General features: G+C 42.1%; 1 protein-coding gene across 3 annotated transcripts in view; it reads left to right on the top strand.

The window, feature by feature from the left end:
* Nucleotides 1-16,720, top strand: part of LRP8 (LDL receptor related protein 8) — a 192,779-nt gene extending 176,059 nt beyond the window's left edge. For all 3 annotated transcript variants that reach the window (XM_042805886.1, XM_042805880.1, XM_033008758.2), the window contains 10 exons: nucleotides 1,390-1,561; nucleotides 4,370-4,597; nucleotides 5,182-5,300; nucleotides 6,794-6,933; nucleotides 9,219-9,360; nucleotides 9,799-9,951; nucleotides 10,615-10,845; nucleotides 12,844-12,912; nucleotides 13,126-13,298; nucleotides 14,329-16,720. In XM_042805886.1, coding sequence (XP_042661820.1) covers nucleotides 1,390-1,561; nucleotides 4,370-4,597; nucleotides 5,182-5,300; nucleotides 6,794-6,933; nucleotides 9,219-9,360; nucleotides 9,799-9,951; nucleotides 10,615-10,845; nucleotides 12,844-12,912; nucleotides 13,126-13,298; nucleotides 14,329-14,367 — 1,466 coding nt within the window. In that variant the 3' untranslated portion in view covers nucleotides 14,368-16,720. The remainder of the gene's footprint in view (nucleotides 1-1,389; nucleotides 1,562-4,369; nucleotides 4,598-5,181; nucleotides 5,301-6,793; nucleotides 6,934-9,218; nucleotides 9,361-9,798; nucleotides 9,952-10,614; nucleotides 10,846-12,843; nucleotides 12,913-13,125; nucleotides 13,299-14,328) is intronic.
* Nucleotides 16,721-24,722: the final 8,002 nt, after the last annotated feature.

Below are 24,722 nucleotides of genomic sequence, written 5' to 3'. Positions count from 1 at the left end.
CTGTGCAAGAACGAGCATTAGCTGTACTTTCTTCTATGGAAATGGACATAGTGGGTCTCCTGGGGAAGGGCGAGTTACCTGCAATACAAAATTGCTTCTCTTGCATTATCCTGCACATCCATGTGGCTTGTTTTTTCTCAGGTCCTATATGGTATGCACAGCATCCTCTTGTCCTCATAAAGTCTGTTAGTCTCACACCTGCAGTGAGTTAGGGCTGGCCCAAATCTCAGGACACTGATCTGCTTGTTGGTTAGAAAAATCTGTTGTGCCTAAGAGTCTGTGCTGGGAGCCCTGCAGCACGACACACTCCAGAGCTAGAACCTTGTCTCAGCTCTCTTCCCTTTCAGTATCATGTTCCTCGATCCCCTTTTGTCCTTCCCAGTGGAAAGACACTTTTCACTAGGATCTTCTACTGGCCACTGCTGGAGACAAACCAGTCTAACCCACTGAAGCTTGTTCTGAGCTTCCCATCCTGTCCCAGCCTCAAACACAGAGGTACATAAAGAGCAAGGTAAAGCTTTAGTGCTTTCTCACAGCTTATTTTAGTGATACTAAACAAAGAATCACATGCTCTGCTACTTACAGAAGGCAAGGGTGTGCACCTCTGGGGCTGAGCCTAGAGACACAGGTGTCTGCCTCCTGCAGTAGGAAACTGGCCTCCATGGGACCCACTGTGAAAATAACTACAGAGGCGAAGGTGCTGGCTATGCTCTTCTAAACAAAAACCCTACTGGGTTTCTGTGTGTCCTGCTCTCTGTCTTCTGAACATTTCAGGTCAACTTTATGCTTCTTGAGAGGCTCTGGCTTGGGCTGGCCTGGGATCACAACTGCAGTAGCAGTATCACCAGCACCCAGGCTGCAGGCTCTGGCCGCGCAAAAAAGAGATGTGAACTGCCTGAGCCCAGGTGCTCAGGTGGACTGTGTGAGTTCTGCACGTATGTGAGAGTCTAGAATTCCTCCCTGGCAACCAGCCCTGGCTTTGCTGGATTCAGTGTGGCTCTGTCATGCCTCAGGTCTGGCTGCCTCCCTTCCCTCCAGCCAGCCCAGAGTGCTGTCTCTTCCTAGCCATGACTCACCAAAGTCTGGCCCATGTATTTTGTATCTGAAATGTATAATTGAAGGTGAGGACATTCCCCAGAGTTTTGCTTGTGGCTTAGCAGAGTGGGCAGAGTGAGAGCCAGGGACCGTGGAGGTGCTGCAGCCCTGCATGTTCTCGTGACAGCTCTGCCTCTGGAAGCTGTTTGCACTTGCTTCTGGTGTGGTGTAAAGCTTCCGTACAAAGCAGCACTGTCAGTGACTGAGAGTTCTGCTCCTGTTTGAGAAATGAAAGCTGACTCCAGCCCTTGGGTCAGCTGCTGAAATGACAAATGCGCTGATTTTCTGTGGCAGGCAAGAGTCCATACCTGATCTTCACCAATCGCCATGAGGTCCGTAAGATCGACCTGGTGAAAAGGGACTACTCGCGCATCATTCCCATGCTGAAGAATGTCGTGGCACTGGACGTGGAGGTGTCAACAAACAGAATATATTGGTGTGATCTGTTCTACCGAAAGATCTACAGGTGAGGGCCAAGAGAGGATGGGTGTTTTGGTACCTTTCCAAAGCTATGGTTCAATCTCTTACCCCTTGAGAACAATCTGCAGAGAACAATGCAGGGCACAGTGAACCTTAGAGATTTTCTTCCCTTACTGGATTACCGGTTGTGGCCCAGACTTTGTAAGCTTTTTGAGGAATTGATAAAGAAATCAGGGGCTTACGCAGTTACCTAGTTTGATAATACAGGAAGGCTTTTCATCAGTAACAGATCCTGCTGCATTTGTGCAATTACACGTAGACTCTTGTTTATGAATCGTAATACTGTTAAGCAGTTCTGTGTGAGACTGCTGCGGTGCTTGCTGTACGTGAAACCAGAAAGGCCTTGGCATCTGAAAGCACAAAGGAGGAAAATGGTGGGAGCAGGGAGGTAGCAATGCAGATACGAGCTGCCTGCCCACTGTAGTCTCTGGTAGACTGGATTTAAATTCACAGCACTTGACCACAGTGCACATTCTGTAATTCTCATTCTCCCTCCTCCTTCGGCTGTTTTTATGGCATTCATCACAGGATTCTGTACTGGGGCTTGTGACTGTGCCTAGTCAAAAATGCATTTAATTTATGTGCTGAAAATCCCCCATGTATATTCTGATTTGCATAGCTATTGGACCCTCTTGCAGCTTCTACAGTGATTTGTTCTGGATTTTAGCTAATGATCAGGCAAAGGTTGATTGGTTGCAGTGTGTGGGAGCCCAGCCAGGGTTTCTGCAGGCTGTGGTGGCTCCCATGCCATTGGCAGGGAAGTTTGCCCAGGCTGTGCTGAGCGTTAAGCACTCAAGTAGCCTAGACAGGTACCCTGAGTGGGCCTGTGGGGCTCTGAAAATGGGGAGATGGCTCAGAAGAAAGCTGGCTGCTCTCACTGTGTCTGAGCCTGGAGGCGCAGACAGGGCTGGGTAAGGGCTTCGTATTCATTCACAGAGAATTATTCAGGACACGCTGCTCCTTCTGCAGCGCTCTGACAGTGAATACCCCGAGGCACTGGGGGCCACCAAACAGCGTTCATACCCTGAACATGGCTATACCAACCCTTTTTCCCAACAGCAGAATTTTTCTCTTTCTTACCCCTGCTTGCATTAGCTTTGTTGTAAGTTCCACATTTTCTGCAGAGCAAGCTGTGCAATTATAACTTCTTATTCATGTTCCTGTTTAAAATACTGTTACCATCACTAATATCAAGCACTTCCAAACAAAAGGCCACCATGTCCTTCCAGCAGAGAAGATTCCACCTGCAGGAGTCCTCAGGGGAAAAGCAGTCATATGGTTGAGAGGCTACTGCAAGGTGCTATGGTACAGGAAGTAATTGTTACCAGGAGAGCCCATCTTTCTTAATGCTCACCTCACTTGCCTTTCCAGATCCTCTCCTATTGAGGTGATGTCCCCTTTGGGGTGTCAGAAGACCCTTTACAATATTTAGTTAGTAGGAGAATTGAAATGTCACCTGTGTTTCAGCCCTCCCATTCTGAAAGCCGCAGGAGCCTCTCTCAGCTTCCCCACCGGTGCAGCCAGTCGCACTGAGGGTACGGCGCAGCAGCCCACCGCTGTGGTGGATGGAAAGTATTGAACACAACTGGTTCACTGGGGAGGAATTAACCGACCTGGAGTTTTGTAGTTAGAACATGCGGGCCTCATCGGACTAAAATACGAGAGTCTTGGGAACACTGTCAGATGCCCTGCAGAACCCCAATGGTACCGTTCATTTGGTGTGGGGTCAGAGGGAAACCAAAACCATTCCTTGTAGTGAAGATGCAGTAGTGTGCTGTTAGTGCAGGCTGACTCTGCACAGCCACTCCAGCCTGGGCCACAGACCGCAGAGCAGCGTCAAGGATTCGTGGTTTTAGACATTTGCTTCCAAGTCTCTGATATTTGAGTGCTCGGCCCCTGTACGACTTACCTTCTCATTCCATGACCAAATGCAGGATGGCCAGTGAACAGGAGATGTAAACCACCTTGCAGTTTCAAATGTTTGGGTGGGACAGAAACTTTCTGCTGTTTTGTAACTTTTTTAAGATGTACCAAGTTATTCTAAGAGGCAGGCTAAGCTCTTAGAAACACTGATGCAAACTCAGAATAACTCCATTTCAGTTCACTCAGTGCAACTGGTACTGGTGCAGGGGCCACAGAGCAGAATCAGCCTGTGTTGTGTGCTTGCAGGAGCAACATTGAGTTATTTATGAAGGATCCATGTAGAGTTTGCTGCTTTTCATTAGCGTTTTGAAAGATGTTGAGGCTGCCACTGATATTTAGTGAACATTATTTTTGTATCTAACGAGATCACTTGCCAAATTAGTACAGCTCCATTAATTCCTTTGATGAATCATAATTAGTTACACAGGTCCTAATTCTGCAATATATTTAAGCACGTTTATTTGCATGCTAAATTCAACTTTGTTCAGCAGAGCACTGGAGATTGTATTTCTAATGTCCCTAAATCCCATGAATCAATGCTATTGAAATTAACATGCCTGAAGTCAAACGTTCTGCTGAATTGTGCAGTTACAGCAGGAAGCTGGTAGAAAAATAAAATGACAGTACTGTATTCTGGAAGTGCCTCCCATCCAGCTACAGGGAAATAAGAACAAGTTGTAGGAGAAAGAGGAAGGTTGCAGCATGCAGCCAGAAGGGTTTCCGTGTCAGTCCTGCTGCCACATGTGCACTCTCTTTCCGTGGGGCTGCAGTGGTGCTACGTGGCATCCAGGTGTCTGAGGTCCAACCCCGTGCACATCAGCATGGCCCTCTCTGTGCCGTGTCAGCGCAGTGACGAGTCCTGTCTTTGCAGTGCCTACATAGACAAAGCGAGTGACACAGCTGAGCAGGTGATTTTGATAGACAGCCAGCTGAACTCTCCTGAAGGACTGGCAATAGACTGGGTTCATAAGAATATCTACTGGACGGATTCTGGAAACAAGACCATCTCAGTGGCCACTGCAGATGGAAGCAGGAGGAGGACACTTTTCAACAGTGACCTCAGTGAGCCAAGAGCCATTGCTGTGGATCCCACACGGAGGTAGGTGTCAAGACAACAAACACTCTCTTTGCCAACAGAGATGTTCCAGTCTTCTGCCTCTTTTAGAAACTTTTGGGTGGTTCTCATCTCATCAAGACTTCAGGTGCCCTTTAAGATAGATAGATCCATTGAACTTAAATGGGATTGCTGAGATGATTCAACTAACTTTGCAAGGCCACTGCTGTTAAAGAAAGTTCTGAAAATAATGGTCAGGTCATGTGTTCGATGGGCCTGAGCTGGTCCAGGCACATAGGTTGTGCTGGGAAATGAAGCAGCCTGTCTGACGTGTATGGGGTACTTGGGTAAGTGAAGTCCCCGTACCTAGCAGACACACAGGGCGATAGTTTGCATGGGGTTACTACAGTGAGGTTTTGCATTCTGCTGCCAGTTTTGTGGCAGAGTACCCTGTGGTGAGACACTCTGTGGCTCTACTAGGTGGGTATCAGAATCAACTGAAGCGGCTGAGGGGCTTTGCCATAAGGAGGAGACAACGGTGGCTCTCCTACTCCGATGAGTAGTGCAGATTTCTTACACTAGAGTCCCATTTACTGGTTTTTTTTTTTTTTTGCATCTGTCTCTTTCAGGTTCATGTACTGGTCTGACTGGGGAGACAAAGCTAAGATCGAGAAAGCCGGCCTGAATGGAGTGGGGCGGCAGGTGCTGGTGACAGACAACATTGAGTGGCCAAATGGCATCACCCTCGGTAAGTGCCCAGGTTACAGCTACAGCATCCACTGTGGCTGACACAAATTTATTTTTATTGTTAAATAGGAAGATAAAATTGTAAATGTGCAAAGGCACCTACATACAAAAATCCTGGCAATACAGTTGCTTCCTGCTCACCAACACGAGCCATTTTATTTCAGTAGCAAGCATAGGCAGCGAGTCCTGCCGCAGGCAGAACCTCATACTGCAGGAGCTTTGAGTTGCTTTTAGGTGTGCCTGAAGGCAAAGGGGAATTTTGGGGGAGGATGCAGAGCTGCAACAACCCTTTGGAAGCCCAGGAAGCATCAGAGAGTCCTTGGTGCTAGTGTCTCGGGCCTGGGCCCGTCTCAGAAGCGGCGTCAAGATACTTCATTGGACTGAGGAATGCACGGTACATCGAGGGAAGAGCTTGCAGAGCCAGTTCCCCACGGGCACGCCTGCCCTGCTGCTCTGGCTGGGGGTGCTGAGGCAGACCCCATCTTGGCCGTATCCCGCATCCTGCTGGCACGCAGACGGCTGGGGTGGTTCTCGCTGCTGCAGCGAGGGACAGGGGTGGAAAGGAGGTTGGTTTCCCACGCTCCCGGGGCGCAGGGGACAGCTTCCTCTGGAGTTACAGCCCTGTGTGTTTAATGCCAGGCAGGTGTGAGGTCCTGGGCTTTATATTTGAAAATTCTGGCCATGACAAGGATGTAGGAGAAAATACTGCTACCGTTACATAGTGTTGAAATGCTACTGCTGCGAACAAATAATGTTATCTTTTAGTAATTAAGAAATTAATTAATGACTTGTTTAATTACAGAACTTGTTTTGTGTTGGCACTCATCCACTTGCATTCTGTTTAGCGAATCTCATCCAAAATTGAGGGAATTTGCTCCAGGAAGAGAAATTTGGTGCTCAGCATGCTAAATAACATTAGATTCTTCCCTCCCACTCTTACCTGCACCCTCCCCAAAGCCTGGCTGGTTGTGGTAGCTGCATCCCCACCACCAGCGCTCCCTCAGCCTGCACAACGAGAAGTTTCTGGACCCAGAATTCTTCTTCACTGAAAATGTGTAAATGGCACAGCTCCTGCAGAGAGGTGTTTCATTTGAATCACAGTCTTGTTCTTCAGCAAGAAGCCAAGGACTGAATAGCCTTGAGATGGATGAAGCCTCTCGCTCAGGCACTGACAGAGTGACTCTGGGGAGCCCAGGCTGCTGCTGGCCGGCTCTTCTGGTAACAAAAGAACCTCATTGTACAAAGCTGTCAGTCAGGCATTCCCCACCCACACACAACAGAATGTTCCTCCTTTTTAATTTTATTTATAGGGTCTTATCCCAGCATATCTGGGCACTGAGTCAAAATCAGAACTAGTGTTAAAAAAAAAAAAAAAAAAGAAGGCCCAATAATAAAGAGATTAGTCATGCTGCCAGCAGGAAAAACATGCTGGGCAAGAGAAAAAGAGTTGCAGGAGCTGTGTGTAATTTTGCTTCATTGTGTTTCACTCCTCAGATTTGCTGAATCAGCGTCTCTACTGGGTAGACTCCAAGTTGCATTCACTGTCCTGCATTGATTTCAATGGCAGCAACAGAAAAGTTCTGATCTCTTCTGTTGACGATCTGAGCCATCCTTTCGGCTTAGCAGTGTTTGAGGTAAGAGTCAAAAGCGGATGCAGAATAGACTGGAGACTGCACGAGGTCTCAGAGCTCCTCTTGATTAAAAGCTCTGCCTTTTGCCCAGCACAGAAAGCTCTGCAAGGGCGTTTGCTGCTATAGAAACCACTTAACCTGGTGTGGGTTCAGAGGGGAGAATTGCTTTCTCATTGCCTTAATCAGGAGCAGTGTGTTGTCTCATGCTTTTACCAGTGCATCCGTTAGGTACCAGTGCCCAGCATAACACCTCCAATGGAATTGGAAAATGGTTAATGGGTTTTTCCTTGATCTGAATCAAGCCAACTGTCCATACAAAGGCCAAAACTATTATCAAGAGAAGGGAGAAGCCACTTACTGTGATCAGCAGGTGGGACAAACGTTCACTGAGTGACACTGCAACATGTTCTTTTGAAAGTTGAACTTTGAGGGGAGCTGCATGGGCTCTCAGCAGCTTTGTGTCGCACCACCTTTGCATACCTGTGTTGCATTTGCTGGTGCCAACAGAACCCTCAGGGGAGGTCAGCCCCTTAAATTTTGATATGCTGGCTCATTGTTTCTGTTGTCTATCCCAGCACCTGCAGAAATATTCTCAGAAACATCTTCCCCTGTCTCTGGAGTCTCAAGGCTTCAGCTGGGAGTATCTGTGCCAGCAAGTCCCTGCCGGGGCTCCCCCTGCAGTCACTGTGCCCTGGTACACTGCCGAGGCCGGGCACTTGACATTAAAAAAGGGCTTGTTCACCTAGTTCTGAAAAAGTCAGCTAATTCTCATTCTGGCTGAACTGCTCCAGTTATGACACACAAACCCTGTCAAACATCAGAGAAACTTCTTTGCAGGGTCAGAGTTATAAATTTGGGGACAAAGACATAGGCCTGTTTTCACAAAGGCTTCCAGCTCCTGCTTAGGTTTCACTGAAGACCCAATTAGTCTTGTAGATTCAGTACTCCTGTACCATTCAGTGTCACACTGTAGCCTTGCTAAAAGCAGTGCAGTAATTAATCAAATAGTACAGTTGGGACCCTCAAATGTCATCAGGGAAAGAACTAAGATCTGCAGAGATCTGCAGAAATTACTACATAAATGGGCATTCATGTTTCTGCCATTAGTTTATACACAGCTACCCAGTGGCAGGGCTGAGAGCTAACAGCTTCCTTGCAGTTTGTATCTCATGCTTAAGATCTAAAGCCTGTGTTTGAAACTGCATTCCCTGTCCTATCTCAGGAGTAATCCAGGGAAGACATAATTCAAATTCCTGCTGTGCCTGGGTGGAAGCAGAGAGACAACCCAGTTCTTACGCTTTTCCTCCCCTGGTAGAGGATTGCCAGGTATCACTGGCCTGAGCCAGCACAGTCTTCTCTCTTGTAGCTAAGCTCTCTTCTGTGATTGTTTAAATGATTATGGGAACAAAAGCTTCAATTTTGGCACCTCGCTCTAGGTAAGCTGTAGCAGAGAAAGGTGTCTGGTTGGCTCCCTGTCACAGTGTCTATCGGCCTCCTTCTCAGTTCACTTCACAAGGTTGGCTTCTGACTCAGCAAAACCCTCTTCTTTAAACCCCTTCTTCCTCCCATGCAATGTGTGTGATACCCGGGCATCTAACTTGGGCCACAGGTTTCCCCAAGACATTGCTGCTCTTTTCTTTTACCCCCATCAGAAGTGTTTGGAAAGATCTCTTGCATTATTTAACCTCTGTACAACCTTCCTCATCTCAAGGGCTGGTTAGAATAACAGACAAACATTTTGCTTTTGATAATTTGCCCTTGTTCTCCAGAAATATGGCTTTCCTTACTGAAATACATGTGTTTGCTGCTGGCAGAAGCATACATGACTGACCGAGCAACTAAATACTGTTTGATAACTGTAATTCTTGTGTACCTCCTTCACCAGTTATTTTATACCTTCAATCACAGTATGCCATGCAAAAGATTATTAATAAAAAACAGAAACAGATACTCATCTTCCAGGTGTGCTCTAGGCACTGGCCTCTTCGTAGGTACCTGTTTAATGCAGGTCTTATCTTTGGAAAGGAGAAAAAAAGTCAGCAGTGATAACAGAAGTTTCTAGTATGGTCCTTTGTTAAAAAAAAAATAAATAAAAAGGTTCAGAAACAGAATGGATGCAACTCCTGTACTTAACCAAATTTCTGCTTCCTCATCTCAATCTCATAGCTACTAGATAGAAGTAGCATGAACCAAGGTGCCCCAAGGTAGGAACACAGCACATGGACTTTATGACTACTGGAGTTGGATTTGAGCAGGGCCAGGTCAGACATGCTGTGCGTTTCCTGCAGGACAGAGTGTTCTGGACTGACCTGGAGAATGAAGCGATCTTCAGCGCAAACAGGCTTAATGGCTTGGACATCTCCGTTCTGGCAGAAAATCTCAATAATCCTCATGACATTGTGGTATTTCATGAATTAAAGCAGCCCAAAGGTAAGACGTCCTCAGGGTATCATGGCCTTCAATCAGGTTTATTTGAGCTAGTAAATGAAATGCTTCCTGATGGTTCTTGATGAGAGAGAAAGCACAGGTAATAATGGGAAATCAATGCCTAATGTTTGAAGTTCCTGCATAATTAATTCAGCAGCAGCATTTATTGAAGAGTCTGCAATTTAATAGCTGTTCAATTAGCATCTTTGATAACAGTAAGTTATTCTCGTCACTGTGATGCTTGCCACTCATTATCTATTTGAGCAGTTTTTATAGTAGTGTATAAGGTTTCACTCTACTCCAAACTGTAAAGATACTTAAGCAGCCTGATTGAGGTAGGGAGTGGAAAAGAGTTGTCTTTGAGGACGTGGCATTTCTTTGACAAGAACAAGAAATAAATAATTAGAAAAGTAACTTGGCTTTTCTTCTGTCCTTGAACAGCTCCAGATTCATGTGAGCTCAGCCCCCAACCAAATGGAGGCTGCGAGTATTTGTGTCTTCCTGCACCTCAGATCTCTCCCCATTCTCCCAAGTATACGTGTGCCTGTCCTGACAATATGTGGCTGGGTCCTGACATGAAAAAATGCCACAAAGGTAAATACAAGCACCTCACTGTTTCACTGTTCCAGCATACTTACAGACAATATATTTCCTGAGGGTAGAACACAAGTACTAGCTTTTGTATTCCACTACTTGCTGCCTTCTGAATACAACGTTGTGGTGTCCTTTATTGAAAGCTTCCTTATTTTTGAAAGCATAACTAGAAAAAGATACAGCAGGAAGAGGGAAGAAGGGATAAGGCCCAACACGAAAGTGTGAATGATCATTAAAACATGCCACGTTCTCATATAGATGCTGGATCTGGAGAGGCCACGGTCATTGCTGATAATACCCTGTAGAGACGAGTGGATTCAGTGTAGTTTTCCCTAACGTGCAAATAGTTCCTGGTACAAAACCTGTATCTTCTGAGGTACTTAAAAAAAAAAAAAAAAAAAACACATACAAGTTTTTGAACTTCTTAACTACCTTCCATCCAGAGTGCTTTATTTCTATAAATAAAGCTTGACTTCAGGAAATCATTTCCGTAACTTTAGGCAGAGGATTATCAGTAGTCTGACTAGCTGGTAACTCGACTTGGGATTTGGTTTCTGCTGCTACTCAGTAAATATAACAGTCATCCCCAGATTTATATCACCATTTGTGATTTGCTTTGTGTACTTACTTTAACCAAATTTCAATGTTGCTTTTGCTTTTCAGATCTTCCAACTACTTCAACTGCTGTATGGGTTTCTACAGCCGCAGCATCCCATACTGCCGGTACCACGACCATGGCAGCTGTGCCTGGCAGTGCCAATAACACCACTGAGGTTGTCCCCAAAGCTGTATCAGAAGCTGCGATTACCACCCCAAGCTTTCCTTTACCTTCCACCACATCCATCCTGATGGATTCTGAGATGACCACTGGAAACAGCAATTTATCACAGCACTGTAAGTGAATGAGATTCCTCTTTTCTTTTTCTATGTATACACCACATCACAAAAACTCATGCACTGGTGGGAGACCTGACCTAACATCTGAGTTCTAAGCAGGTCGGATGCAGGCACATGCTGTTGCAGCACGGGAGACAGCGGGCACCCTTCCTGCAGCCCTCGGTGTTACGATGGCTGATGGGATTCTAGTCACTCGGGATGTTTAAGAAACTTATGTTTTCCTCCAACACATGAAATGGACTCTAGAGATGAGGCCCTCAGAGTTCAGTCTAGTCCTTGCCTTGTGCCTAATACTAGCTCATGCCAGCTGCAGTGCTGTCTGTAGTGCTGCATACTGCAGTATGTGTGATTCTGTAGGCGCTTCACCTATTTTAATTGTTTAATTATTAATGTGATCCAGCACAATCTGCGGGTGAAAAATGCCTCCTTTCCAGCTCTGGCCCTGCTGCACGTTTAGAGTTACTACAGGCCCAGACAAGCTGCATCTGTTTTACATGGCTGTGCTTTGCATGCTAATGTGGTCTGATCCATGACATATGTTTGAAGTTTTGCATTACGTATCAGGAACATATCCCAGTGGAGAGCACTAACAGGCTCTCCTCAAGTTCACCCTACATAATGAGTACTGAAATGCTGACCTACCATCTCAGTGCTAACCGGTGATCCCTCTAGATCACGCTGCCAAGCAGATAAGCTGAACTGCTTTTCCAAACCAAAAAAAATTCTAGTCCAGAGAGAAGGCTTTACTCTTCAGGACTGTCATTCAAGACCTCAAGCAGTTCTAGACTGATTTAAAACAGTAGAATACTTTTTTTCCTCTAAACATTTCACTGAGCAGAATAGGCAGTTTCCATTGCATCTAGAAAGCAAAAATAAACCACCCCTGTTTGACTAGGGTGCCTGGTTGTAGGAATAGTGATGCAGTGCACCCTGTACTGCACGTGGGAAATCAGAATCCAGTTTCTAAAATTCATTCTCGTAAGTTCTTTTTGTGCAAATTTCTTTCAAATACAAGAATTAACTTTTTAGTAAGCATTGGAAGCAAAGTGCTTTAATTGTCCACATTTTAAATAGTCTGGCGTATTAAGTAAATAACTATGTAATAAAACAACCTGCCTCAGGAAGTATTTGAACAGATAAATTGCCTTTAACTTCCATGAATTGGTATATCAAAAGACAAACACCAGTTAGTTCTTCCTCTTTCAATTCCTGATATTTTAGCAAAAAAAAATTTTCTGTGTTGATCCCCTATTATAAGAGCTAAGAGCAAACATTTTTAAGCATATAACTTGGGGGGGTTTTATTATTATTTTTCCCTATAATTGTTTTTTTTTCCTCTTGTAAGTACAATACCGAGTTTTGGCGTCATTCTTGCACCAATGAGTGATATAATATGTGTTGACCAACTTCTTAGCTGTAAATAACAAAATTAATTAAAAAGAAAAGCTGTATAGATGGCTTTGAACAACATTCTTTTTCAGACAGCTCCATAAATCATTGTGTCAGTACTAAAAATCCACAATAGAACACTTTCTAAGAACACTATTCACCATCCCTGATCAATGCATGGAATTTTCATTAAATGTCATGTTTTTTAAAACTGGCCTTCTTTTTTGTGCTTGAAATTAGAGGCACAGGTACAGTCACTTACTCTTGTCTGGTTAGAGCTTCTCTATCTGGCAACACTGTACTGAGCACTTCCCTTCACTGGCCGCGCTCTCCTGGCGTGGTTTGCAGTCCCGCTGGGCAGCAGCACTTCATTGCCAGGCTCTTTGTTGTTCCTGAGGAGAAACAACTCTGCTTAGCCCAGGCTTGCGCGTAGATGCTTTTTATCTTCTCTGTAATAATATTATTACAAAACTTTTTGTAAACTCCTTGATTACAAAAGCTTTCTGATGGGTGGAACAACATGGCTACTAACAGAAAACGTTCTTTAGACATGGCTTTAAAACCAGCAAATGAGTTAAATGATCAGAATGACTTCTGTAATTACAGATGCAAATAATGACCAAGGCTTTGATTCAACTGTGACAGCAGCTGTTATTGGAATTGTCATTCCTGTCGGTAAGCTGATGTGATTTAACCTTTGAAGGAGATCATACCCAAATGCTAGTGTAAATACTTTTCTGATTTTCAGGGTTGGGGGTGGGAAAGAATACAGGAACTGTTGAAACGGGTAAAAACAGCGGGTCTTCGAGACAATTGTACTAGAATGGGTATCTAGAGGGGAACATCCCAGCAGATTCATGCCCAGCTAACAGCCCTTTCTTTCCTCAGTGGTCCTTGGCTTGCTCTGCATGGGGGGATACCTCATCTGGAGAAACTGGAAACGGAAGAATACTAAAAGCATGAATTTTGATAATCCAGTGTACAGGAAGACAACAGAAGAGGAAGATGAAGACGAAATCCACATTGGGCGGACTGCCCAAATTGGACATGTCTACCCAGCAGTAAGTATCTGAGAAGACTGCTGACACAGGTTAATTTGGTTGAGAGTTTAGATACAGAATTACCTCCAGCTGATTACAGTGTTGGTTATTTGCCATACAATGACAAAAAAAAATAGGACTTCTTTAATAATCATTGACTAGGCAGAAGCCTAAGCTTCTAGGCAGTTCATGAAGTTGTCTCAGAATACAGGGGTCTATATAATAAGATACTCTGTTCAAATGAAGACCAGCTGCCCTGATCAGTACACCTAGGAAACTAGCAAGTGTAAAGCTGGCTACCTCAAGAGCTCAATCTGTGACAGCTGATCCCTTATCTTCTACTGGATTCCATCACATCTGTACTTAGACTGCAACCAAGCGTCTAAACTGTCTTCAGGATAACTTAAGTTTCTCTACAAACCAGGGAGAATATTTTCTCTATAATATAACAGTGTAAAGAAGAGGCAGTTTTCTCTCGAGGAGGAGTGAATGAGGGTCTACCAGAAGTTAAGGAAATTTGCCTTGGCAAGATGAATCCTTACACAAAGCAAACACTCATTTTGTCACAAGTCCTGTGTGTGCAGAAGAGAGAAGTGGTTCTGCATGGCAGTTTGTCTGTAAAGCAGCCTCCTTCAAAGCAGCAGCCCTGATGAGATGAAGCACTGGCAGTTGAAACTGCACTGTATTTTTAGAGCACAGCATAAAGATCCGTTAGTAATGAGTGAAGGCAATATAGCGTCTATAGGCAGGCAAGAAGGTAGGTATTGCCCTGTATTAGCTAAAGATCCTGCTAAAGATCACACTAGAGGTGGCGTCATCCCTTACAAGGAACTTTTTATCCAAGACACAAGTGAAATAAGCTTTCCAACACCTTTTTAGTAACACTTGAGCAAGCGACCTCATTTTGGGGGAACAAAATCAGTGCATATAATAATACGTTTGTCACCAGTACACTAGGGACAACAATGAGATTTTTAACAAGAAAGTCAAGTTAGCAACAGTATCACAAGTCACAAATTTTCTCAAGTGTGGTGTTTTTTTTCCTTCACAGCGTGTAGCGTTAAGCCTAGAAGATGACGGGTTGCCATGAGGATGAAGTTGCTGCTCCAAACAACACACTGAACAAACTTGCTTTGGGTCACAGAACCTGCTTCTCCTTTATGATCGTTATTTATGTTGCAGAAGGGTAACCACAAAGTTATAATGAACTGCAAACATCCAAAGGATGTGAGAGTTTTGTATGTATAATCTTTTATACACATTTTAACTTGTTGCACTACCCATTTGTGATAGTGAATAAGCGACAGCTGAGCTACTAACTCAATGTACATAACCTGCCAGGCTGAAGGTTCAGTAGCTATTGCTTTATTTTAAGACTATATTTATAGTTACTTTGTAAATATGTTGAATATGCTTTGTGGCTATCCATCAACATAAGTAAAACAAATTCTGTACAGGCAGTTTAGAAATATTTATTAACAAAATCTGGATTATAAGATCTGTTCTGTAAATATAGTAGAGGGGTGAGAGTATTTATTTTTTGTATGTTTGGCTTGCTGTGCATAGATTATCTGTGTATATATCTATCTAGACTAGATAGATATATAGGCATATAAATATATACATATATATAAAAATATATACATATATTTTAAAACTACTAGCCTACATTTATGAAAACTAGGGATAATTGAATTTTTACAGGATGTTTGAGAAGTTTGCTTTGAAATCTAAAGACACTAAGTAAGAAAGAGCTGTACAGTAAGATAGCTGACAGGTGAAGTGCTCCCATAACAAACAGAGCTCCTGTTTTGCAGACTGGCTCTAAGTGATGTTTTTACATTTTCTAGTCTATCTAGAAGAAAGATTCATCTGCAGTGCTTTTAACTGGAGAGCTACTGCATACAGCGTTTTAGTCAGGAGAAGTTCCTATGGCATCCACTGTTTTGTGTGTTGTACTGTTGCTTGTTACAGCTCAGTACAAATTTGATTTAGGTTGTTTATTTGTTTCTAAATGTAAATCTAAATGCTTTTTCCCACAAGGAATCTTGCACCTCTCAGATTAGCTTAGAATTAGTAGAAACAAAGAGTTAGCTGTAGATTTCCATACAGCCAGTGCGAGCACTCTCACCTGGCTCCTCAGGAAAAAAAAAAAAAAAAAAAAAAAAACAGCACAATAACAAAAGATCATTCCTTCCCTCCTTGGCCTTTTCCCATACTCATACTGATTAAGAGATTAAGAGTCCAAATTTAGGAGATGCTCTGGGGCAGCATCTTAATTCAGCATATGTAGAATTCTAGGAAGTGCAGCAATAATCATCTAAATTACTGCCCGTGGAACAACCTGCACTGTGGTAGGCTCCGATACCACAGAGTACTAGGCAAGGAGGTTAAAAATTGCCAGCCTTATCAATATCTTTGCCTGGCTCATCCGGGACCTTGCAGAAACAACACTGTTTTTTCCCATCTTATTCTATTAGATTCCCAGGGAATTAATACACTTACCCACCACTGCATAACAGACTACCATCTCCCAGAACTGTACCAAAACCAAGAGAAATCTTCCTAGCGTTCTTAGGTCAGTCCAAGCTCTTGTATTCAAGTGAGTAGAAGAAACTCGGCCTGAATAGGTTTGGTGTTTTTTTCCTTTTGTTTTTATTTCTTTTAGAATAAATGCACAGTGTAATGTGAGCTGGAAGTTGATCTTGACTAAGGAACACAGTGTCTAAAGACCTAGTATGCATTACAAACATAATCCATACTCTCCAAATACTTCATGGCCTGCATAGACAATATACATAAATGATCAAATATCCTTCTGTTCAAATTTTAGATTTTAAAGCAGTGAAAAAATTGAGATTGAGATACCCAATTGCTGTTTTAAGATATGAAGCTGTTTCTACAAATCCATGCACTGTGTGCATGAAGAAGAAAACTGAGAAAAGGCTGTATGTGATAACACTGTAACTAACAGATGAATGTAAATATATTTGAAAGTTCTACAGTTTTGATACTTTTTTAAGAACACATACACACAAACCAACCTGTATAAACCATGTATAAAAGGCTGCAGTTTTTTTTCAAACCATTGTAAATGAACTCAATGTGCAGTGCTGACTACTGAGAAGTCAAACACCAAATTTGTTTTTTAAGAAAGTAATTATTTTAAATAATGGTTCAGATTGTTAGGATGATATTTAACATTGTAATAATTTCTGATCTCTGTCTTGTCATATTGAAGTTCTGTTAGAGTAAGTTCTTGCTTGGTGCCTTTTGTGTTTCAGTTTTTATGTTACAGACAAAAGGACCAGGGAGGGGCGGGGGAGGGATCTGCTGTGTAACACTTGCTGTACTTACATCAATAAGGATTACTGAAAACCAAATGAATGCATTTGTAAAACAGTGCACTGTTTCTATAGAAAGATTAAATTTTTTATCTGGGATTACTTTATAGTGCCTAAAATGGTGTCCTAGACCTGGGACTGTATCATATTTTGGTCTGAGTTGTCCTTAACTCTTAACTGTCCAAACCCATAGTGGGACTTGGGAACAGTATTGTGTAATTCACCTATTTAGCTGCAGCTTTGCAATACCAACACTGAAAACAGTTTGTATTCTAGATGTAAATGAACAGCCCATTTTGTTCTGATTTGTCTTTCTCTGCGCCTTTGGTTTTGGTTATCTTCAAATCTCAGGGAAAACAGTACCAGCTTCATTATTTCCTTGAGCTGAACAATTATATCAGTGATGTAACTAAAATAAGTGAGTAAAGGTACAAGTACACTAGCCTTACCCATTGTGAGAAAATGTTACGTCCAAAGTGAACAGTGCACACAACATAACTGGTGTAATTTTTAACCTGAACTATTACAAGTTAGACTATTCAACTAGTTGAAAACCACCCAATTTCTTTGTACAGCTTTTAGTAAAATTATATCTATGTAAACTGAAAAAGTTGTTACAGCTAAGTGTGCACTCATTAGTTTTAGTTAAAAAAAGACAGAAATGCTGCTATTCTTAGCATCACAACAGGCAGACCTTCTAAAAAACCAAAAAAAACAAAACAAACATAAAACCAACCTCTTCTGTAGAAATAGAGCTGAAATGAGAGCCACTGTACTAGAAGTACATTGTTAGCTTTAGTTGGAGACACAGTTGAGTCAGAATTACATATGCAGTTTGCTTGCACTTTCTTCCCCTTCTCTTGTAAAAACAAAATCCTAGATAAGAAACAAGGATATTGTGAACAAGGAGGGACAACTGGAGGTATTTTCTGAAACAGACGGGCAGTTTGGGTCCTATGTGAACTTACATACAACATTCCCCTGTGCAGAGAGAAGCCTGAGCAGACAGGCAGATGCTTAAAGGACTTTCCTGCTTTTAGGTATTGCTGTATGTCCCCTTTGGTCTGCCTTTGCAGGAAATCTACTACATAACTTCAAATTCAAGTTACCAGCCAGAGGAATAAAGTAGCCATAAATCTGAGTATCTGCTGCTATGTACCTCTTGAAAACCAAGACAACCCAACTGTGCATCAAATGACCATTCTTCTTCCTACCCCAGGTAATTTGCCAGATCTACTCAAGATGACAATACAACCTTTCGCTGTCACATGTTGTTTATAAAGCCTTTTGAAGCAGTGTATTTACTGAAAGTAACTTTCAGTCAATTTTTGTCCTTAAAGGAACGCTGCCAAGCAGCTAGCACTTTTCAGACACAAATAGTTATTACCAAACTAATATAGACTTAAGTATTGGTAAATATTGGTGATTTAGTTTTCTATTTAACTGTAAATAGGTTTTTCTTACTTTAAAATATTTTTCCATTTCAGTTAAATATTTTAGCAGAGTAATATGGTAGCAAATAGAAAAACTGACAACAACAAAAAAACATCTCTCAAGGTCTAAATAGAGAGGACAGCACAAATGAGAAGTGGCAAAAGAGCCTCAGGAGAGTCCCAAACCCATCTGGGGCTTTGAAGTACGTCTGCAAAACAACTTTTTTTTTTGTGGACTCTGCAATAAACTTCTATTTTTTTTTTCCACTTTTTACACATAGTAACTGTACAGTATGAGATAATCCAGATTAATACTGTGCTGCCTTCTTTCATTAAGATGCTGTACAGCTACTTGTACTCATATAAATCCCTTTTGTGCTTATATATGTATGAATGTAACTCGGTTACCTTTCTGCCTTCTGCAGGAGCACATATCTATCATTTCCTCACACTGAGTTCGCTCTCCATCAAATCAGTCCTTTAACTTTGTGAAATACATTAAATCTGTCTTCCTAATTCACATCATTGCCTTCAAGGCAAGTCAGTTGCAAGCTCTGCCACCACTTCAGTGCAGCAGTTCTAGAGTGGCACCAGTTTCAGTTGCCACCTCATGCACAGTGTCAACAGCGGAAGGATTCGGTGGGTGTAAGCCACCAACGGGGACAGTGACTGGAGAGGTGGGATACACAGGCCACGTTTTAGCTTCAAGCCACAGTCCATTTCCACATTACCATGCTGGGTGCTCAGTGGCCAGCTCAAAACACTAACAAAACACGACCCACATACCCTTGGGCTGCTGGTCCTGGTGCCCTCTGATCAAACAGCTCTAACAGGAGTGCTGTCTGTAAGAGTTTGCACTGACCAAGGCTGCCCTGGGAACAGCACGCGGGCTGACGATGGTGCCAGTTGTGTCCCAGGTGACAACGGAGTCATTTTCAGTCCTAGTTTTGAGGGTTGTTGTGGACTGTCCTGATGGCAAAAATGGGGGCTGCAGCTTTGCAGCTGTGTGTTTCTGCAACCACTTCCCAAAAGTCATTCCCATGAAATGACAGCAAACATGTCCTAGCCAGGCCTGTCATTTCATGGTGAGGTGAAATGTGGTAAGTCTGGGGTCTGGAAGAGGACTGTCTGAGCTCCTACACACGGAGAGTGAGACTGAACCCTAATCTGCTCCCGTGAGCTGGAGGAAAGGCAGACACTGGTCATCCTAGTCACAGGACAACAATTCAAAGCCATGCATTTTAAGTAAATAAGCTGAAGTCCCTGTAAGAGAAAACAGAGGGTTGACTTTCTTTGGGGTAGTGACAGACACCTAAACTGGCAATTCTCAGCTGGAGTAAATGTGCCTGGCAAATAGTTTACCAAGCTCATTATACCTTGATCAGCAGGAAACAAACTGCGCTCATTTTACTTACAAGGCTTCGAGCACAGAGTCCTCATCCAAGACACGAGTCTCAGAGAATCAAATTTTACACAGATAAAGATGAACTTGTGGCCGTTGATACCACAGCAGCAGACACGGTAACACAAAAGATGAGCTTCACAAAAGATACCTCACAACAGTGTCCCCAGAAGTGAGGTCATCTGCCTCAGGACACTGAATTTAGATTTCTTATACCAACAGGGGTAGCATCTGCCAGAAGAAACCAACAAGCACTAGTTAAAGGTACAGTCTTAGCTCTTACAGGAGGTTAGTAATGCTAACTTGTATCTGTACCTACACATCAACAATCAGAATGAAAAATAACACGATTTAAGAAATCATATTTTTCAAATTATTTGCAGCATTCAAATTTCACTATGTACCTCAGCAGGAGAACATTTTCTTAAGGGGTTAGCCACAGCTGCCTGCTAAGTTCTCCACGCTATTAAGGAAACCACTGCAATCTTGTCACTCATGATAAGGCAGCCATCTTAGCAGGGAGCTAGAAGGTACAGTACTGCAACAAGCAAATCTCTCTGATATTTTGATAGGCCCTAGCCTGGTTACATGGATGGCTTACACAAGATTACAGCAAAAAGAGACTCAATTGATGCTTTTTTTTTTTTTTTTTTTTGTCTTCACATCATTGCAGTTCTTCAATCCTTGCCTACAGGCTACAAAGTCAGGTGGAAGTGCAGAGGTTGTAACTACAGCTCTTGGCCAGGTACAGCTAAGGCCACATAACAAAGCCATTTCACGTTACCCTATTCAGGATCTTATCTGCTGAGTCTGCCAATGAATTAATTAGTTCCAACTGTAATCATTTATTTTCATGCATATGTTCCCCTACTGGGACTTAGCTGAAAGCACACATGCTCATTTAATTCAAGCCATTACACATAAAGGATAATGGAAAGCCTTATGACCAAACATTCATGAAAAATCCCTGAATCTACATATTTTGCTAATAAGGCATAGACCTAAATAAGATCTAAGCAAAGAAAACACCTTGCACTAATACTTAGAAGATAAACAATACTTGGAAAGTAATGTTTAGGTCTTAAGTTTTGATGAGAGGAATTTTCTTACCATGGGTAAGTTGACTCTGTAGTAGTGAAAGTGACACAAAATTATTGGAAATTTACATTATTATTAGCAATATATGAAATGTGTGCCACGTTTAAAAACCTGACTTCATAGTAGTTTGATGTTGAAGTCACCAGTGGCAATAAAAGTCACAAAGAAGTTAATAATAAAAATACATCAGAGGCTGAAAGCCTGCAAAAGAGCAGGTGAGGTTAACAGAATGTGTTGCTGTAGAGGAAGCTCATAGTGAGTATGTATTTTTAATTTTGCAAACAACCTTGATCTTCCCATCTTAAGAAAGATGCAGCTAGAAAAGACACTAAGAAGATCAACAAGGATAACTGAGGAAGATTTCACATTTTTCAAAGCTTCAACACAGAAACACACGAGAGGAGGTACAACACCAATATATGAAATCATTAATGGTGCAGAGAAAGCACTGGGACAAAAGTATCCATTACTAGTGATCAGATAGGAGATGGGGAAATGGAATTAGTCTGCTCCAATGACAGTCCTGATAATCAGATGAATTATTTCTCATCTTTGCTTTTCCTTCTTTTTTAATCATTGCCTTATTTACTACAGAACATAGAAAATTTTTTAGAAAATACAGTAACTGAAGCTTATCAGACATATTGTCCGTATGAACAAAGCAGTTCACAGACCTCAAATGCAGCTCTGGTACCATGCGGAGCCACACCAGACAATTACACACCTTTCCTTCCTTTTTTCCTTAATACTTACAGAAGGAAAAACTTTGCAGTTTACCTCTTTCAGGCAACACCTGACCAAAAGCCTTTGTCTCTAGGCTGCCATTAAGGTCACAGTAGTACTTCGGCACCTCTGCCTGCCTTGGCCTCTCAGGTGCCTCCTGCAGTTCTTTTGGAGCACCTTTTTCCAATAAATACCTAACATCCCTTGTTTAAAAGGCAATATTCAATAGAGTCGTTTTGACCACATAGTGTTATTAATCATAACCCTATTAGCTGAATGAGAAAAATACTATAGTTGAGATGTTTAACTTCCACACATCCTTTAAGACTGTCCTGTGAAAATGCAAAAGACATAGCAGCAGTCTTCAAAGCAGAACCATCAACACCCAAAAAGACACATGCAGAGTTGCTCAGGCACTAAAACCAACAGTGCTTAACAAACAGAGTGTTTGGGGTTTGTTTGGTTTTGGGTTTTTTTTAACTCAATGTTAAGAATTACAAAATAGGTATCTTAGGATGTTTTGTTGTTTACAGAGGCCTTTTTATTACCAATATTAGAATCTTAACAGAGCAAAGGGGAACAGCAAAATTTTAAGGGCAATGAACTTGAGAAAAAAAAATTTACTAAGAGAAATAAATGCCAGATACTAAAACTGTGAGACCTCAACATTACAAAATATGGTTGAGAATGCACAGCAGAGATTTTAAAGAACTGTGTAAAATTATTTTCATTTCCAAAACTGACAGATAAACTTGAGCTTCCAAGCTCTCTATCACTGTACCATAAATACAAGCACTGTAAGAACAACTTTTAAATAGTTCAGCTAGCTGAGTAAGTTCATTCTGAGAATAAGTTTGTTCTTTCCACCATATGAGGTGCCTCAACACACTGTCTCATATGAGCACGGGTCTTTTTGCAGAAAAGGCCAAATTTCAAATCCTTTTGCCCTTTTGGGGTTAAGTAGACATAAGGTCCATCCCAGTGTGGTGATGCATGAACTCTCCAAACTACATCTCCCTTTGTTTCCTCCTTTTTTTTGTTGTTGTGGTTGAGTTAAGAACTATCAATATGGACTCTGATCATGAACACCTACTTTGTCTCTTGCAGACTAAGAGACAAAAACACAGGGCTTTGGCACACAATCCCAAAGTTAAGGTTGTTCCTTTGCCTTAACTATCCACTCTGCCCAGGACATAACTACAAATCAACAGTGATGTCCTAGGCATTACAATTTATGTGGACAACCACCAAATACAGAACCTTTTGGGGTTTTCTTCAGTCATGTTATCAGTTTACAGACGCTCATATGACTGCTCATATAAGGCACTAAAACAAATAAACTAGAGAAGGTATGATATTCAAAGTATGATCACTGGCCTAGATTCAGACTAAGTAATACAAATATACACAGATAGGGATGCATCCCAAGCCTGATTTATATGGAACCTAAGATAAGACATGGGCCCATCTGTAAACCCAGATAAATTAATTGCAAATCTGTGACAGAAGCATCTAGTGATGCTGCTTCATTTGTTTGTAGTACATTACTCTGGACTTCCAGCTACACTATTCCAGGAATTAGCTACGGTTATGGTTTCCCACAGCAACAAGTTATATAGGTCTAACTGTTCAGGAAAAAAAAGCTGCATGGGAGCTGCACCTCCTCTCAGTGAGCTCACCCAAGTGTTTCCTTGGTTTACAGGAAACTGAAACAAAGCTCCTCCACGTGCCTCTGAAATACAGCTTGATTTTAGTCAAAATGTACTCCTGTTCACAGCAGCAGGTGTTTTACCATACTCATCCTGTTTCAGACCCTGCAGACAAGACTGGTCAGATCACAGAAGAATGGATTAAACTCACTAAACTTCCCCCCAGATTCCTCCATCCCCACTGATGTAGGAAGAAATGAACACAGGTAAATCTATGTCTCCGCAACAAGACAGGAGATTAACCTTCACAAGCACTTGTATTTTATAAGAATTAATAAATAAACATTTTTATTAAGTGAAACAAGGCATTGTTTGAGGAACCACATCAGGACAGTCCCAGGTACTTACACCATACAAGCGCTAGTAGACTGTAACAAGTGTATATGTCATCAGTTATGACCTTATCTTAATATTAACCATTATTTTTCCAAGTACCAAGCATCGCATAAGATGCAAATGCAGCCTACACACACACACACCAATAAGCATTTAAGATTTGTTAGGAATGATCAAAACTTACAACAAGTAACCCTGTAACAACACATTCTCTTAAACTACTCACACCAGCCTATAACAAATAAATCCAGCCTGGGTGGACTTTCACATTAAACTCTCAGTAAGTTACCATTCAAAAGAACAAGCCAACAATTTCTGCTTTTTCCATTGTGCCTTCAAAGCAAAAAGCAAATGGTTTCATTTGGGATCCACTGCACAGGTGGGAAGACTATCTTGAATTAACTGAAGATGAAAAAAAAGCATCAACAGGCAAGAAAGATAAGAAAGGCGACAAAACCAAGACTGCAGTGGCTGCCATATGGAAAGCAAAAGATACATACCCAAAATAATCATGCAGAAAATAATATAAGCTGTAATTTCATCAAGGATTTTAGTAGGTCTTGTGCACGGGAACTGTGCTGACAAAAACACTATCATTCAAGTTCATTTTCCCTGCATAGAGCTCATGCAGACTGGTTCTGGATTAATTGCACTTTAAAGAGTGACTGCACAGCAAACCACTATAGGCAATACGAACAACTACATGCAAATCTCTAGTACCTTACCTGATATTACACTGTCACTTCAGAGTTGGCATTATATTAATTGAGAGTTTTCACCTTACAGAGCAGATGCATATTTGGCAAATCCACCACCTGGCACAGAGCAGGGCAGGGATGGGCCAGGGGAGCGAACTGGAGCTTTCTGAAGGAAGCACAGGGAGCCAAGTGTTAAACACCTGCTCACACCTTAGCCAAAACACAGATATATAACAATATATATATTTATATACTTATTTGATGCAGTTACCTCCCTGTTTCCCGAGGGGCCTATTGAGTGTTTGTGCTACTTATACAGCAGCCTACAAAAGCTCCATTTTAACCCATAATACTGGAGCAGAGCCTTCTATTGAGCAGGCATACAAATGTCTTTTAATTTCAGTTAGTCAATTCAAGGCAAAATCCTAATGAAGATAAAATAATGTGTATTGTCAATAGCTATGAGTTCTACAAAGGCTACAAAATACCCTGAGCTTTGATTTAGGATCTCCCTTTTGGAGCACATTCTACCTTCACAAAAAGAGTACAGCCAAAGAGGAGTAACCTGCAGCTGCTCCTGCAGATCAGGAGCCTACAGGCATATATTATTTCAATTAACACTTTCTCCTTTGAGAAAAATCAACACAGTGCTACCAGAATATTCATGTCATCAAATCCAGTTAACATAAAATAAGATATAAG

This window comes from Tyto alba, unplaced genomic scaffold, assembly GCF_018691265.1.
Source record: "Tyto alba isolate M040663 unplaced genomic scaffold, T.alba_DEE_v4.0 Super-Scaffold_1000006, whole genome shotgun sequence".
Lineage (NCBI taxonomy): Eukaryota > Metazoa > Chordata > Aves > Strigiformes > Tytonidae > Tyto > Tyto alba.
This window is presented reverse-complemented; position numbering and strand designations above follow the sequence as displayed.